At 40.3% G+C, this 18,014-nt stretch overlaps 2 protein-coding genes across 3 annotated transcripts in view; one reads left to right on the forward strand and one right to left on the reverse strand.

Annotated features, from left to right (window-relative positions):
- The first annotated feature begins 870 nt into the window (after positions 1-870).
- Positions 871-16,616, forward strand: LOC145454784 (C-C chemokine receptor type 5-like). Of its 2 annotated transcripts, XM_080332766.1 has the most exons (8): positions 871-1,014; positions 1,089-1,251; positions 3,521-3,690; positions 3,788-3,823; positions 4,860-4,962; positions 5,884-6,093; positions 11,942-12,051; positions 15,976-16,616. In XM_080332766.1, the coding sequence occupies exons 1-8, from the start codon at positions 899-901 to the stop codon at positions 16,148-16,150; spliced, it is 1,083 nt and encodes a 360-aa protein (XP_080188892.1). In that variant the 5' UTR covers positions 871-898; the 3' UTR covers positions 16,151-16,616. The 2 variants fall into 2 exon arrangements, with proteins under 2 accessions (XP_080188892.1, XP_080188893.1); XM_080332767.1 differs by lacking the exon at positions 11,942-12,051.
- Positions 3,555-18,014, reverse strand: part of LOC145454783 (BTB/POZ domain-containing protein 8-like) — a 66,831-nt gene continuing 52,371 nt past the window's right edge. The window contains exons 9-10 of the transcript XR_013920228.1: positions 6,459-6,606; positions 3,555-3,658 (exon numbers count right to left, since the gene is read on the reverse strand). The gene's annotated coding sequence lies outside the window, so the exon portion shown is untranslated. The remainder of the gene's footprint in view (positions 3,659-6,458; positions 6,607-18,014) is intronic.

Here is an 18,014-nt window from a genome sequence, read left to right on the forward strand (position 1 = left end):
CCAGAGAGCTGCCGTATCGCTTGTAGGAAGTTGAAGATCCTTACTTTGCGTAACAAAACGTTTCTTATGCCCGCCCGTAAATCGAGATCATTTCCTTAGTATCGAGGCTACAGGAATCACTATCTACTTTACTAGGAAACACACCGAAACAAGCGATATTGATTGATACGGAAAGATTTTGTTATCAACTAATGGTACTTTGTTAGGGATTATAGTGCAGTATTTCTATTATGAGACATTGTACGAATGTAATGAATTGCGATTCAAAGTGTCTATGATCAATGATCATATATATTTATACCGGGGATCTCTAATTGCATTGATTTGGGTTGCTTGCATTTTCTACAACTCGACTTCCTCGAAATCAGAAACTAATATTTTTGTGCATTATTCCGATTGTTAGTAGCAGCCGTATTTACACATAATTTCAATAGTCTATAGTGTGTGGTGTCTGGAAACAGCTAGACCCTTGTTGTTTTATCTGTTACGGAATATTTCGTGACATTGAAGACATAATCCACTATAGTTTTCTGACAGTAACTGTGAAGGTAAGAAAATGCAAGTTAGTATTCTTAAGATTCTATAGTTTGATCCTACAGACGATTAGTATATTTCTGAAGACGAATGCAGAGTCAGTGTCACGTTAAAATAATGAATGATACGTGGGTTAACGGGGATAGCGATTACGTGTCATTGAGAGCACGCTGTAAACTTGCCGTCGTTCAGATATATATCAGTAAAATTGAGTCGATATCATCCGGCAATTAATTTTAGTCGTCAAATTGTAATATGTTCGCCGTGGAATCATATATGTCGATTTGATTTTACATTATTCAACACTGTTATGCGTTTTTTCGCGTGCTATAGACACGGGAACATTTCCGTACAGCGTACACCCATGGATGACTATAATGCAGCCCGAATCGCTATACCCGTGGTCGGTATCGTGGCAAATATTGTAGTATTGCTGGTACTGACAATCAAACGCGAACTGCTAAAGAACTCTTCTAAAAGGTATTGACCTCAAATTTGCAATACAATCGTTCTCGTTTCTCAATGCTTTCACGCCTTACACTATTATCCTTCAGATACATTTTGCAACTTGCGATAGCCGACCTTGTCTTCCTCCTCAGTGACGTTGGACTTACAGCGCATGCTGAACTACTGGGAAATAAGCACACAAATGACGGATGCCTGGCGAATTTTTCCATATTGTACATAACATATCATGCTTCTATTCTATTTATTATGGTGAATAATAGACTGTAATATTCATTATACATAGTAGTTTAGCCTACTCCACGGCTGCGCTCCCTTTCACATATTAGAAGTTCGCTGATTCGTGCAGCGTTGAGATGGGTCAAACCTGTTACGAATAACCCTGATATCGGATTCCAACTAAATCCGGAACAGATCCGTGTCCAAGAATGCGAAATGGATTGATTTGTTGAATTGTTCGGCAAATCGCGTATCCAAAGCTATATCGGCATAAGTCTTGTCTCGTTGTAGTATACTATATACGGCTGTATATTAGGGCTCTTCAAAAATTACTTTTTTCTCAAATCGTACTGGCTATTTGATAAAATTGTTAGGTTACCTAATTGAAGCCTACACACAAAATTTGGTTCAATTCCTGCCAGTAACCGCTTTGCTACAGGAGAAGAAAGTTTCTATTTATTATATGAAAATGAATAATAAAAAATTTGAGAATTTTCTGTTCACCCCATGAAAGTGGTAGGCTGTCTATAGAAACGATGCTCATTTTTTTTTTTTTAGGGGTCTGGAGGAACCGCAGTAAACCTCCCCCCGGGGTGAAGCGCTTGCTGCAGACTGTGGTCTTGCACACAGTCCTTCACAAGCGCCTTAATAGGGCCCTTCTGTGTCGTAGAAACGATGCTCACCAAATTTGGTTCAATTCCAACCAGTGGAAGGAGTTATATTGCAGTCGAAAAATTGGGATTTGAATAAAATAGTATTTACGGTGACCGATTCTTTGTTTATTTATTATAGTTGTGCTCGCCGTAAATACTATCGTTTCTATAGACATCCTAACACTTTCATGGGATGAACAGATAATTTTCAAATTTTTTATCATTTATTTTTATATAATAAATAGAAACTTACTTCTCCTGTAGCAAAGCGGTTACTGGCTAGAATTGAACCAAATGTTTGTGTGTAGGCTTAAATTAGGTAACCTAACAATTTTATCAAGTAGCCAGTACGATTTGAGTAGAAAAGTCATATTTGAAGAGCCCTGCTGCATATGATTGCAGCGACATGTGACGTTAATGCATCTGACATGAACCGAAAAAGCAGTCCCTGACGATTCTATTTTAGAGACAAGCCTTGTTTCGCCAACAACGTGACGAAATGCTAGTTCCGGATCAATTACATTCAAAATATATCAAGTTTTTGGTGCGATACCGGCCGTAAATCCATAAAGCAGTTGTTCAAAAACCTTTTCCAGTTGTCCAAAACCTTTTTTTCAGAGAAATCATTCAATGTAAGAAAAAACTACAAAATTACATCGAATCTTATATACACTGAATTTTCCAGACTCACTTAAGCCATTAATGATTGGGTATATTTCTGGACATTGGTTTTAACCAGGAGATGATATCACTACTGTCAACGATACCTGAGTGATTTTTGGTACACAATATTCCCATACACCTCCAACTGCTTTCCTCACCTCCACCTGTAACCAATGGAATATTGGTATTGATACTGCCATCTTCCGATGCCCTCACAGAACCCTGCAATAATATCGTGAAGCCCAGGATAGTAACCCCTGCCCTATTGAGTAATACCTACGTCTATCACCCTTATAGTCAGACCATTCTGAAGAGCTTCTTGGAGGTACAGAACTTCAATATACAATTAAATAGTATATTCATATTGAAATGAACCCGAATATTTTCGGCTGACACTCGTCAGGGGTAATCGTCAGCAACTAGTAGAGAATTGGAAAGAACATTGTATATCAACAATCGTATCACAAAATATGACGTCACCAGCATGAAATTTCGAATGAGAGAGCGTTCAATGTACTATTTTTAGGTGATACACGAACTCCTTTTGTTGACAGAGTTTTGGTTGGTGTATTTTGATAAAAGTTGATTCCAAGGCACACAAATGGAATTGTGAACGGCCTCGACCTACGATTCGAAATCGGTCGTCTCGATAATTATTCGCACAAATCGGATTATCCAACAGATGTTTGCCGATGGCAGAATTAATTGCCTTTGATCGATCAGCATCAATCTTAAGTGGATGAGTTAAGGGTGAGCTTTTCACATCGCGTGACGCACGTGTTCTGATAAATCTGGGGACATGTTGGTTTATGCGGTCCTGCAGACGTCTTGACGTTCTTCCCACGTAGCCACAATCACAGTGGCACCTATATTCGTACACTACATTACTTTGTTGAAGTGCAGGAAGCACGTCTTTGCGTGTTGAAGGAGAACCAGAGAAGACCATTCTATTGGATGTTTAACTTCGATACTTTTATATTTGACAGATCATGGCCATCGATAGATACTGCGCCATAAACCGCGGGTTTTCCAATTTCGCGTTGAAGATCCGATCCTGGCGTGCATCAGTTGTGATAATAGCGGCAGTGTGGTTGATAAGTGTCGCTTTTGCCTTGCCGGCCATTCTGTACGGCAAATATGAAGACGAAAGTTGTCGGTATGAAGCGTGAATGAAACTTTATTCCATGAACAATACATTTGATTTGAGCAATGGGAATTCTCAATCTCAACCCCATGAATCTCTTATTTTTCAGATTAGTTTTCCCAGTCACAAAGCAAGATACAATTAGGTGAGTGAAAATAACGTTTCCTATTCTCATAGTCAGAGACTATTATCGCTTCGGTCTTTTGTGATTCGGCCATTCGGAAATGAGTAGCGATTACACAGTAGCCAATGGACTGACCAAGGGTTATAGATCGCCGAAGCATAACGCTTTGGTAGAACAGTTATAGGTTTTATATAGTATGATTATTTAGACATTCATACAATGCTTCCATATATCTTATCGAAGAAAGCTTATATATATATAAGTAGTCGTTTGGTGTATTAGCAATATTGGGCAACGTGGAATGAAACCAATTCACTAGTCCTGCACGATCTCAATGATCTTCAATGATTCAGTTAGGTTTTCAATTACGCTATATATTTAGTTGTTTGTTCAAGTTCAAGTTTATTCATACAATTTTATCATTTGAAAATTCACAAGACTGCGATGCAATGAAAGAATGGAAGGTGCCGAAACGACTTGGAGTATAGTCTTTGAGATCAGACACCTACCTGGGCCTAGGCCACGGGTTCTCAAAGGGTGGGCCATGACAAATATTTGATTCAAAGGTAGTCTTTAATTGAAACTCTGAGAACTCGTCACACAATATAGTGAACCTAAAATTTACACACTGTACGCGTGTATTGCTATCTGCTGCTATGGATCAGGCGTGTCAATCAAACGACCCGCAACGCTAAGAAAATGAACAAACCGGAGCGGAGAGCGTAGAGGGATCATAGGAATATGACAGCGTGTATCGTCGTGACCCGCTGGTTAAGGTCAATGTTTGAGTGGTTAATGCGAAGGCTCCGGGATCGGAAATATTTTATGTTATTATAGGCGTGAAAATAATTAAACATCCCTGTGAAAAACAATGGTATTAATAAGGAGGTAACGAAATCGATAACAAGATGTGAATCCGACCCACGACCCAAATTGAGTTTGACATGCCTATGCTCAGATATATCCATCCACGCTTGAGATGTGGTACCTATAAGTTACGATGTGATCGCATTTTACGCGATTAATTGTGTACAAATAAACGCATCATTTGTTCCAGTGATGTTAATATCCCTCCTTCGTGCAAGTTCCCAGACCACAGACCAGCAGAACATGCTTACTATTGGTTGGAATTCACGTTGATGTTCCTCGTGCCAATCGCAGTAAGTAATAGTAATCATTGAGCATGAGCAAGCGGTCAGCAATGAAGTATATACTTCTACTTTTGAGAGTACTCTGGTATGGTTTGTCTACTGGCATTAGTTAGCCCCTGTGTCGCGGTAACTGATTATAGTTTCGAAACTTGTGCCGATTTGTTTCTCGAGTCGTTTTGCGTTAGTCGCGAAGTTACTCACCTTGAAAATCCGAAAATAACCGCACCTCCGGGCAGCTTTATTTTCAGCTTCGTTTAAAAATACTGCTGATTTGTCCTGGGAGTTGCTACTTCTATACTTGTAATGTAATAGAAATTTACGCATTTGCTGTATTACTCCTGCTTGATTGCCGACGCTGACTTTGATGCAAACGTATCCAAAACCTATTTCTTTATTGCAAAATGCGAGATGTAATAAGTAAGTACACTCTTAGTGAAGCGAGTGTTATTTCCACCCTTGTACCACCACTTATATACTGGTGTGAATACACATTATACACCCATGACACACGAAACCAGAGCCTAACCACTGTATTATACCGCGGTCTGCATCGAGTACAACATTTTAATCCAAATTTGGCATGCACGTAGGAACGTATAGGAGGGTATGCACATCGGCACGTATAGGATTTATTGCCGCGTAATAATTATGAATTATGTTCTGTTCTCGTCTATCACGCTAACTGTCCTTTGGGTGCGAATTTCACACCATATTTTCGCTAAGAGTGATAGTTTGCCAAAAGAATGCTAAATTATCCATAGTCATAACTTCCTGTGTAAGTATAGTGCGAATAGACAAAACATACTTGAGTACTCCGAAAAAGTAGAAGTCCATCGTTATACTAACCACCTCTAATTCCAAATATAGTAATAAGTTTAAAGTACTAATGTGCATTAGTAATAAATAATTCATTGCTTTTTCACTTTTCAGGTCATTGCCATTTGTTATGGGTTGATTTTCGCTCACATCATAAAGTCAACGCAGCGTACCACTGGCAGGTGTTTCGACCCACGACGCCGTGCTCCATTGCTCACGTGCCTCGCCCTTATTTTGGTGTTTATAGCTTGCTGGACGCCACACCACGTCAGAATGGTGCTATTCATGACTGGCGGAATGACTGACGAATATTCGAGAGAAATGGTGCGGTAACTTTGGTTGTAATATCATGCATTTGTCGAAACCCTGTCAATTTATCCGGACGCAACCAGTAGTGAGTTTACGGGAGGAATCTTACCCGAGTGGCATTATCGATGATAGTGTGGCAGGTATCGTCCCTAGCCAACGCGTTCGCCTTCCAATAAATGGGTTATAGTGAAAATAAAGTCATAACAAAGGATTATTCAAAACAAACAAGGCTTACCGCTGACCGCGTAATCGAAACACAAGCTATCCCAGATCTTCAACCTTAATCCAAACCTAAATCAAATTCTCATCCCCGACCCGAACCCCGAAACCCCAGCTCGCCAACTCGGATGCCATAATTTTTTAATTATATATAGACTTACCGCAGCTTCGTAGTGAAGTAACCACGGAGTGGAGCTGAGTTTTATAAGAGCGTAGAAGGCCACCATTATTCAGTGCATGTGCGACTTGCGTGCATTGTGCAGTGAACACTTGTGCAGGGTGCGCTTTGGGTTACCATATTTTGGAAATCTAAAAAGAGGACACTTTTTCAGAAATTTCAGACTTGCAAAACCGGAGAAGAATTCTCAAAAAACGGTGAATTTTTCCCACTTTGTGGTCGGTTGTCTAAAAAAAAATAAGGTCAACTTTTCGCTCAGAGTTCAAAATACCGTTTTTCTCTCCACATTGCTAGGTGGGTGACTGAAAAAAGGTCAACTTTTCGTTCAGAGCTCAAATCACCGTTTTTCACTCCGAAATGCCCACCGGAGCGTCACTTCTGTGCTAATTTACGGCATATCAGTCGCATTTTGCTCTAAATATGACCTCAATTTTCAAAACACAGGACAAAATCTCAAAAAAGAGGACGAAAGGGCGTCCTCCGAGGACACTTTAAAAAAAGAGGACAAATCCTCTTAAAGACGTATGGACGTATGGTAACCCTAGCTTTGACAATGTACTTGAGACGTATATTGATCCGCGTGGCGTTCCATTCCGTGTTCTGTTTAACAGTGTTGGGATGACTCGAGTCATGACTTGACTCGAGTCAGACTCGAGTCACTTTTTCGTATGACTTGACTTGACTCGAGTCACTATGCTAAAATGACTTGACTTGACTTGACTCGGCCTATCAGAAATGTGGATTGACTCGTGACTCGGAGCAAAATTCACGAGTCAATTTCAAGTCATCAAATAATCGGCTTTGATCAAAATCACTGCATCTTGCATATGTTCGGATTGTTCGCCAAACGCTGGTGTGATCCGTGAGAGCGACCAATCCTTTAGTGATCGTGCGTTTTACTGAGCCTCCATTATTCTCTCACAAATGAATTGACCGCAAACGAATTGATCGAAGCTTACAGCTTACGTAGTCGTAAGCTAGTATAGCAAAGTGAATTCTGTTCTCTGTTTTTACCTTAACCAAACCTATTGTTTTACTGAAACTGAATTCCAATATAGTTTATATATTCCTCAACCATTGGCGCTGGCTCGAATTGTATCATGTCGATTTGTAAATGTGCAATGTATTGCATCTTATCAATTCGTATCTATTCTCTATCATTGCTGGTAACTATAAACTGAGGTTTAGCAGTTCTACTTACATGTGATCGATACAGCGCCGTCTTGCGTGTTTATTTAACTCTATATGCGTTCATCGGTTCAAAATCAATGACCACTCAATCTGTATTTCAGACAGCTAGCAAAATGCAATGACGTTATCATGCCTCATACTTCAAAAAGCAACTTGACTTGAATTGTGACTTGACTCGTGACTTGACTTGACTTGACTCGACTTGACTCGAGTCACCTCCAAAAATCGAGTGACTTGACTTGACTCGAGTCACTTTTGAAAATCGATTGACTTGACTTGACTCGAGTCAAAATGTGCAATGACTCGAAATGACTCGTGACTCGAAGGTAGTGACTTGATCCCAACACTGCTGTTTAATCCAACCCCCATGGTTGATGGGGGGAGTGATATTTACTTATTAGAGTTTTACTATAACACTATACCTACAACTCGAAGATGTATAGATATAGCAGAGGGTGGAATTAGCCGGACAAGGTTCTATTTCTTCGCCTCCGGTGGATTATTAGCGATACTTCTCCATTTTCTCCATTTTCTGCTTTACACAATACACGGAGATGAAGCGAACGGGTTCATGCCTGTATTATTCCTTACATTCCATAATATCAATATCCTGTGGTGTAAATTCCAACGATCGCGTATTTTTTAGGGATGGTGTGAACCTCTGAAAGGTTCAGGTTCGTGTGAACGCGAACCTTTTTGAAAGGTTCTGTGTGAACGCGAACGTGAACCTCATGACGTCACGTGACGTCATATTGCTTATTTCAACCCTTTATTTCAATTAAGTGATTGCCTATGTTAATGTATTGTACACACACGATACCTAGCGACGACTCGGGTCACATTGTGGCACAGTGCTGAAGTACATATTGAGGTTTTAAACGTCGCCAAATGTATCAACTAAGGCAATAAAATGATATAATAATCCCATAAAATCAATATCTTCCGTCGCTTTGCCAACAATTTCGACGAGGACTTGCCAGGGAATATAAGCTTACGCGTTAACGGCCCCGGCCTGACCGAACAATGTATTCGGCGTCTGAGTATTTCTACGTTGATATTGAGCAGAGTGTAAAACGGGTTTCTATATTTGCTACCAATATTACCCCACTAACAAGTTATACAACAACAGCCAACACCCCAATCGCACGAATTTGGTTATTATGATACCGTATATATATGAAGTCAAGATTGACTCCGTACGCCTGCCAGATTTTTACATCAGAAAACGATATCAATCTCATTGATTGGTTGAATAAGCTTCATTCGCTGACTACATGCAGTGTATTTCGCTCTTGATGTTATGTGATTGTGGCTCAAGCTCACAGCAAAGAGTCACTAAATATTCACAAACGGAAAGCTGGATATTTCGAGCAAACTTTTGTAACAATGCTGTGCAACTTTGCATTTATTCATAGGTTAAGTACCGTAATAAATGATCAAACTGAAATACAAAATAACAGTTGCATCGACTAGCCTAATCCAGGGTTGTAACCAAGTCACATGGTTCCGAGTCACGAGTCAATCATACTTTTGTGGTTTTGACTCGAGTCGAGTCGAGTCATTTTCAATTCATCACAGACTCGAGTCCGAGTCCAAGTCACCGTTTAAAGGGTCAAGTCCGAGTCATAGTGTTATGACTCGAGTCGAGTCCAAGTCACAGTATTGAAGTCATGTTCAACTCATGTTTTCAATCCTGCTTGGGTGATATCGAATTCCTTGTTTGCGAAACATGCTCATTTTGTCCCTATCAGAGTCTTGGCACGTGTTTATTTAGGCATATAACGGACAGGTCCTGGCCTCATTTACCGATGCTAAATATAACTTTACTAATCTTAGAACTTAAAATCAAATATCTCTCTTGTCAGTCTGATACATCACCAATACAAGCATTCAGTTTTTATTATGAGCACATCGACGATAGCTCACGAATAGCTGATAGAGAATCAACGAATTCACGTCTACATACTATCTGATAGAGAACCAACAAATTCACGGCAAGATACTAGTTGATAGAGAATCAATAGATGCATGTTTATGTAGAGGTATTTACAACAGGCCAGCATGCTGTAAAAGCGTGCATGCAACTATGTGCATTGTGCAGTGACAACAGAACAGATACCTTTTGATTATACTAAAGGTTTTTCCAATTGCATTACAGACTACATCGCTGTTACAGCATTGGATAAATAATTGTACAATGGGACTGTTCAAAAACATTTTTTTCAAATTTTCCGGCTACTTCTTAAAATTGCTAGATTGCCTAAAAAATCAAATTGGCTCAATTCCAACCAGTATAGAAAGCAATGCTATGAAAGAAAATTTTAGACTAATTACAAATAGAGATTTTAGAATTTTACCGGCTATCTCATGATATTGTTACATTGTGTAAAAATATGATTCATAGCAAATTTGACTCAATTCCAACTAGAAAAAGTGAAGTTATTAGAGTAGAATGTTTTGGATATGAAAAAATAGTCGGCTTACTACTATGTAATTATATTATATGAAAGAATTTTTCACTAAAATACTCCATTTATTTTCAAATCCAAAATATTCTCCTCTCACATCATTGATTCCACTTTTTTCAAATTAAGCCAGATTCAGTGTTCCTTTTATGCAACATAACAATTTTATCAAGTAACCACCCAGTAAAATAAAAAAGAAGTTATTTTAGAACAGCCATATTGTACAAACATCACACAACATTAGCCATTCATCATTATACTCACGTGCACAATGCACATACCTAACAAAACGTCAAATGGACGAGGGGCATTGTGTGCATTGTGTGTGACAGCAGATCAAATCAATGAGTTACACCTCAAAAATACTAATGAGGAAAGGAGATCCTCAGATATGTTAAAGCGGCATGGCCGTAGAATGAATCCACATCTACTGAATACACGTTCCACTAGTGCACTAGATGCAGGAATTGACAAGCATTTTTGAACCACACTGAAGAGCATTGAATACTCATTCTTTCTAGTCGCCCAAAAATGCAAAGAATCATCGCCTTCAAATCTACACATGAGCTTATCGGTCTCTTGACCATCTGAGTCATTTCATTGGCTCTAATTGAACTTTGCTTCAATTGTTTGCTTGTATAATTGAAAAGTCTTGAGTACTTGAATTGCGGAGGATCTATTACCTCTTCATCACTGGACGATTTTGTACAATGCATTATTGCTACTATGTATCATTTTCTGTTGTTTTTACGGTGGCATATCTGATATCAGACAAGTGCAACGAAAGCAGTATTGACAAATAGCGATGTCGGCAGAATTCGTCGGATGCGTTGATCTAGCCATTACGATTCGCAAATTTCTTCATCTTCAAGTCATATAAAATAAGCCGAGTCAATGACTTGGGTCGAGTCATGCGTTATGACTCGAGTACAAGTCGAGTCAATCCAAATATTGACTCGAGTCGAGTCGAGTCATTTTCCCATTTCAAGAAAATGACTCGAGTCAAGTCGAGTCATAAAAAAATCGTGACTCGAGTCTGACTCGAGTCGAGTCATGACTCGAGTCATTACAACCCTGGCCTAATCCCTATTGCTCCAACAACTCATAAGACGTGGGTGCCAATACAATACATACATGCACGCACGTCGCACAATCACAACAACAAGAAGACGAGATCGCTCATGCGTTTAGGGAAACTATCAGAGAGAGAGATAGTAGTAAGAGATAATCACACAAATGCAAGTAAAATTATTGAGATTGTCAAGGTGCATGCTCGTTCAGTGTGGATTTTTTTATGCTGCCTGTGCCATGTATAGAGTGGCCCGCAGTTGAAATGCAATAAATATGAACCAAAGATGTTATAATGAAGTAAAAAATTGCAATATATGAAAAAGGTTCACAGTGCAGAACCTACCAAGGTTCTGTTGTGAACGCGAACCTCAGAATTTCCAAGGTTCACACACAGAACACGAACGTGAACCTCACGTTCACACCATCCCTAGTATTTTTAATTCGGCTATAATGTTGCATGTTAGAGCATGTTAGGTTTACGGTGACCAAATTATTGAAAACGCGAGCGGCCGGCCTCGCTGCCTCGAATAAGTCCAAAGCGACCCACAGCGGTATGAGAATAATCTAAAAATTGAGTGATCACGCCCTTGTTGCTCTTTTGGCAGCACGCTCGATCATCGTCTTAAAGTATTGCGTTCCCGGAACATATCGACATATGTCGTGCTGCTTTGTAATAATGCAATCTGTGCGGAATAAATGTTTTCATAACACGTATATCATTCGACGATTTTGCTTCTAGGGCGATTACTGCGTCGATCTGCAACGTACCACGACAATTCTCTTGCTCGTCAACTCGGCCATCAATCCATTCATATACTTTATCATGATAAACTTGAGGCAACAAATAAGGTACAAAATACAGTCATTCTAATCATATATAGCAAATCGATTATAATGCGGGGTAATTATAACAGTGCTATTTATAACTAATAACAAACGAAATGAACAACAAAAACGGGAGAGCAAAGTGTATTATTGCATTAAACTTATTAAGAGAAGTTTGAACGCTTCCAGGCTACGCCCCATCACATTTTTGGAATCTGAATAAAGTATTATCATTCGTTCCTTCTGCATGAACTCAAAGTGTACAAGAAACGCATTTATTCCATCATACACATATTTGGCCTCTTCTACCAAGGTGCTGTAGTTCAGCGTGCATACTGGGTTGGGCATTCGGTCACCTGCGAAGGTATGAAACCGACCTGGCTGAAATATCTTGGTTGAATGAGCCGATGATGGTGTAGCAAAACGAGGACGCAACATTGTGTGGCGTCAAAGCTAATGGCATTCTTCTGTTCTGCACAAAATTAAAATAAATTGTTCACACCTAATGACAAAATGTAAATAGGACATCTCAAAGTCAAAGGATTCTGTCGTGGCCAAGCTCTTAAGTGACCATTGAAGTTCGATACACAAAATGTTTATCAACATGAAAAAGGGTGGTAGAATCACGGAAATAACCGAAACCTATGATTCACATCACAACTTCTGTATGACCATTCCGACAGATGACCATGTAAGAATTGATGTGGCAAGTTGTGTCTGTTCTGGGTGCTGCAAGATTTATCTGCAGTAGATGAAGGGTTATACTAGCATATGAACACAGATTTTCAGCATTGAAAAGATATTGTAACGGGGCAAAAGTAACAGAGCGGATGACACCCTCGATCATGATTAATGTCTCAGTATGGTACCTTCCCTGCGATGCAAGTCCTAGTTTTCCTGTTATCATGGTAGACTATGGTAACATTGCTCCAGCTTCGTATAATACGTCGTAAATCTTTTGAACAAATTATTCGAGACCAGAAAATATTTACTGAAGTGTCCAAAATTTCTTTTTTTTCATATCATTCCGGGGTTTCGCGTCGTAGCTCAGCGTAACTTCAGGTATATTAGGAGACATAACTACCGCATGTGGACTCAAAATATGAAGGTGGTTTCTTCATCCTACTAGCGGTGAGGTCGATTGTTACATTTGCCCCGTGTCACATTTGTCCCCGGTCTCCCGTACGCCATAGTTATTGTTCAGAGTTGGATCTGTTTAGACTTTAGATCGTACCTTTCCGGCTCCTGAACCGATAGCAATTTGTAAACATATAGCTTGTATCAGGAGCATAGTCGGAGTCGCAATTTCGACGAGTAGGGAAGGAAGTCGCATTGAAAATATAGTTGCGTCTCCTCAATCTTTGACTTGTATATATAGGAAGACCTTGGTAGCTTCCACAACCATGCGATATCTAATGTCCACTTGCAAATGAGTATAACTATTACTAATAAACTCATATTCATTTGCAAGTGGATGTTAAATAGGGTGTGGAAGCTACCAAGGTCTTACGTTCATATATACCAGTGGTTCTTAACCTTTTTCCTCCAGCGCCCCCTTTCAAAAATTATCGTGCTCCAGCGCCCCCCCAAACTTCATAATGTAAGGAATGTAATAAAGACAATGAGTAAGAGGGAGGGCACTTCGTCAACCCCCTAAAAACGATTGCCTTGCGCACCCATAGCGTGATAAACCGAACTTCTGAGGGCTTCGCCCCCACGAACCCCATAGCGTGATTTCGATGGTCAGCAAAGTTTGTGTGGCCTGGTCGCCTCAGGTACCAAAATTTTCTATAATGCATGAATGAATAGGTGGTAATTACATATATAACTCGCTATAAACTTTTTATCCTCTCAGCCCACGTAATCAGATTTACCAGTGGCACTGAGTGAGCTGTTGTATAGTAAAATAAAGGGCACGGAATTAATAATTAAACATATTCGGGCGTGCCCCCAGGTACAATTATTCGTTACCAGGGCCGTAACAGCACTTCGTCAGCCCCCCTCAAACAAAAAACGTTGGCCCTGGGCCCCCATCGGGTGATAAACCAAGCTCCCGGGGGACTTCACTCCCAGACCCCATTAGGCTGTCCTCTATTTGCTGATAGCCTATTAGGTATCTACATTGGGTGTCCATTTACTGAGGCAGCTATTCTTGCCTAGTCGCGTGAAGCGCGAAAAATTTCACTAATTAATGATTGAATTGGTCAATATCATCGGAAATTGCATATAAATTAAGAATACCCTTTATCCTCTCTCTGCTCACGTAAACACATGTACCGGTAGAGCTGAGTGGGGTGCAATGTTCCCTCTAAGCTGCGCACGTGCGCAGTGCTGACACGGTCTATGCGCACAGAAAATCTACGTTGCGCACAACAAATCCGAAATTATTACATTTTTTTACTCGTTACGCACTATTGTCCAGGGGTCAGCGCAGTGAGTTGTTGAGTGTGCGCAGACTCATCAAAACTTAAAACGAACATTGGGAGGTTTCTTGGAAACTGTAGGGCCCGTTACTAATAATTAAACATATTCGGGCGGGCGAACCCGTTGGTATGACTTCGTTGTACGATGTTATTTCGTGTCCCCTGTTTGCAATATCAAAAAATATAGAATCGCTCAACGGGGATATCGCCCAACAGGAATATCCTTGTCGCCTAATCGTACTAAACTAAAAGACGCACACGATTTCAGATTGGTATTTCCTCACTGACATAAACTTTTTCCCTGTCAGATGGAATTGTCTTCTGGGGTTCAGATTGCCAAGACAGGAACATTCGGTGTCAGTCATTTAGGCGCCCATGGACAATTAAACCTATATGTATTTTGAAGGCAATATGTAACGAAGTTTTCGGTGTTAATTCGCTCTGAATACTCATTAAGGATATGTCCTATCACCACATCATCTACTGCGAAGCCATTTTTCTCCAGCGCCCCCCCCCATACCGCCCCCCTGAGCCCAGCGCCCCCCCATATCGCCCCCTGAGCGTTTTCGCCCCCCTTCAAAATCGCCAGCGCCCCCTGGGGGGCGCTGGGGGCAAGGTTAAGAACCACTGATATATACCGTCCGCTATCATCGCAACAAAGTCTAAAAGTCCGTTGTCATTTTACGTTACCTAGGCTTACCATATACGTCCTCTTTTAAGAGGATTTGTCCTCTTTCTTGACTTTTTTGAAAGTGTCCTCGGAGGACGCCCTTTTGTCCTCTTTTTTGAGATTTTGTCCTCTATTTTGAAAATTTAGGTCAGATTTATAGTAAATTGCGAGTGATATGCCGCGCATTGGCACAGAAGGGACGCTCCGGCGGGTATTTCGGAGTGAAAAACGGTGATTTCAGCTCTGAGCGAAAAGATGACCTTTTTTTTTTTTTTTTTTTAGTCAACCGATCGCAAAGTGGGAAAAATTCACCGGTTTTTGAGAATTCTACTCCGGTTTTGCAAGTTGCAAATTTCTGAAAAAGTGTCCTCTTTTTAGATTTCCAAAATATGGTAAGCCTAACGTTACCGAAACATAAGTTTCCAGAGGTGGGCAGTAACCAAATGCTTCTACTATGTTAGGACACTCAAGTAGAACTATAGGTTTTGCCTAATGCCTACTTACACCACTTACTCTGGAGCCTATGTTTTAGACTATTTCCGCTTATACTGATCAGATTGCTAAGCAAAACTATATAGGCTATCCGCTATACTTTATACTCGCTGTCATAAAAACTTCGCGAAATAGCTCCTATTACGATAAATGAATATTCTTTTTCTGAAATCGCACTTATTCCTAGTGTCATTATCATTGGTGATTTTGCATCGGTCACGAATATGCTTCATGCTATTCTGAAAGTATATAAGCATTTTCGATTTATACTAAATGTGCATTACTCCGCAATCAAATCTACGTATAATTGATTCGCTATATATTGAAGAAGTGAAATCAATAATTCTTCTACTTCAACTGTAGAAACTTGAAGGAGCGTATACAAGGCATCATATCGACAATCAACACAAGCTTTCGCAACGACACTGGCACGTTGGCGCAAGATCAACGGTCTACAGTACCAAATACAGCGGCTAGCACCAACCAAGCACATCTCGCAGACGCGACCGCTCAGACCAATCATGTAACTAATGTTTAACATGAGCTCAACGATAGATACGTTACATGCCGAAAGTCAACGGAGTTGCCATACTCTTGCATTTAAAAATAGGTGTTTTGAAACACTTTGTTCCAAATATGTTTGAAACAATTTTAAACAATGAATGCAGTTTCAAAAAGAAAAATTCCAAATGTTGTAATATTATGTCATGGTTTTGTTTTCTTTATAGCTCATCATCGTTCATCACTTAAAATGCTTTCGAGTATTTGATTGTATTGAGGATATTATTTGCGAATTTTCAGCCTTTGTCGTCTCCGCAAAGACGACATATAAAGAAAATTATTGAAGTCAGCTGACTCGAAATATCTCTTCTCAACTGATATATAAACACGACAAAAATATACGTCCACTAGCAGTACTGCTAAAAATCATTTTTGTGAACCGGTTACTTATGCGTGTTATAGCGAATCCGTATATTTGAATAAATTGTTGCCGCACTGGTGTATAGTCGCCTGGTAAAACTGCGGCTACTCTATCAAAGAGTAAGTTCTAAACGTTGACATGTTTTGTTGGATAGTTCCGTGTAGGACCATAACTTCCGCACCCCCAATCCCCCAACTGGGGGCGAGCTCAAAGAGGCCCAATTTATTACGTAATTACACCAAAATTGGTCGTTATTTCTTTAGAGATTTACTAAACTTGAGAAAATTTCTTCGCGCGATTTAGTGTTGCAAGATGTCTTGATTTTAATATGAGTCCCGCAAATGAAAATTCGCTTACTTTATACAAATGAGCATTTCGGTGCCGGCCATCATTTTGACACGTCACACCAACGCATATATGAGGTTTAGGCTAACATGCGCCCTCCGAAGTGTGCTGTCCAAATGATTGGTGGCGAGAAAGTCTTGACCGGAAATTACCACCGCATGGTGGCCGTTACTTCCGAGTTCCAATATACTGTATATAATATGTAGCTACATTGTACAATTGCACATATATTCGGCTACACGGATAGCACCAGATTGTGATATATCTTGTTAATCTGATACCAGCTGTTTGCGATTACGCATTTCATTTGTTAATCCTGATTTTAGTAATCATTTGTAGCCTTATCAAGCCTTTTCAAATAGGCTGTTCTCACCGCTATATGAAGTGTCTGCGAACCATCATTGTTGGTTATTTACGTTGTCGCAATTGGTAAATCTTACTCGTCTTCTTATGTTCGTTCCTTACTCCTACGTTATTACATTCATTCGGTCGTATGCCGCGGTTGCTGTACTAAGAGTCAGCTATCTTCAACAAGTTGCATGTTGCTGTTGCTGTACTAGGTGCCTGCTATCTTCATCAAGTTGGACGTTGCTGTTGCTACCAGGGCTTTGGAGCCGGAGCCGGAGCCCGGAGCCGGAGCCCCGGAGCCGGGCATTTTCACCGGAGCTGGAGCCGGAGCCGGAGCTCTATATAAAATTTAGCCGGAGCCGGAGCCGGAGCTGGAGCCCGGTATTTGAGGAGTAGCTCCGGCTCCGACGTATTTCATAAGATGCTATTATATGTGCAACAACCACATCTGCTGATTTATCATAATTGAACAGCAGGCCTTAATATTAATGCTGTGCGCAGCAATGGCGTAGGCCGTAGAGTTAAGTGCGTTCTAGTGCAACTATGATGTTATCGACAATTGACAAGTATTAATTATGACGTCACAGGCCGGCACGGCGGCACCTATGTCTTCGTTGCTACATCGGATGTTACTGACGGCTGACAGACTCTAGATTACTATAGATAACTAACCTATGGGTAGATTAGTAATCTATATAGACCAGGACGGGCCAAACTTCTGATCTATAAGGGACACATGAAATTGATGATCGAGCGCGCGGTCCACTAGCCGCGCCAAGCGGGTAAA

Source organism: Botryllus schlosseri, chromosome 13 (assembly GCF_051294905.1).
Source record: "Botryllus schlosseri isolate E-star chromosome 13, Bs_hap1, whole genome shotgun sequence".
Taxonomy (NCBI): Eukaryota; Metazoa; Chordata; class Ascidiacea; order Stolidobranchia; family Styelidae; genus Botryllus; species Botryllus schlosseri.

Bases quoted from the DNA above. Each gene is read 5' to 3' on its own strand.
- LOC145454784 (XM_080332766.1), top strand. From the start codon at position 899: ATGGATGACTATAATGCAGCCCGAATCGCTATACCCGTGGTCGGTATC. The intron at 1,015-1,088 runs GTATTGACCTCA...ATTATCCTTCAG, and splicing joins CTAAAGAACTCTTCTAAAAG to ATACATTTTGCAACTTGCGA. The intron at 4,963-5,883 runs GTAAGTAATAGT...TTCACTTTTCAG, and splicing joins TGTTCCTCGTGCCAATCGCA to GTCATTGCCATTTGTTATGG.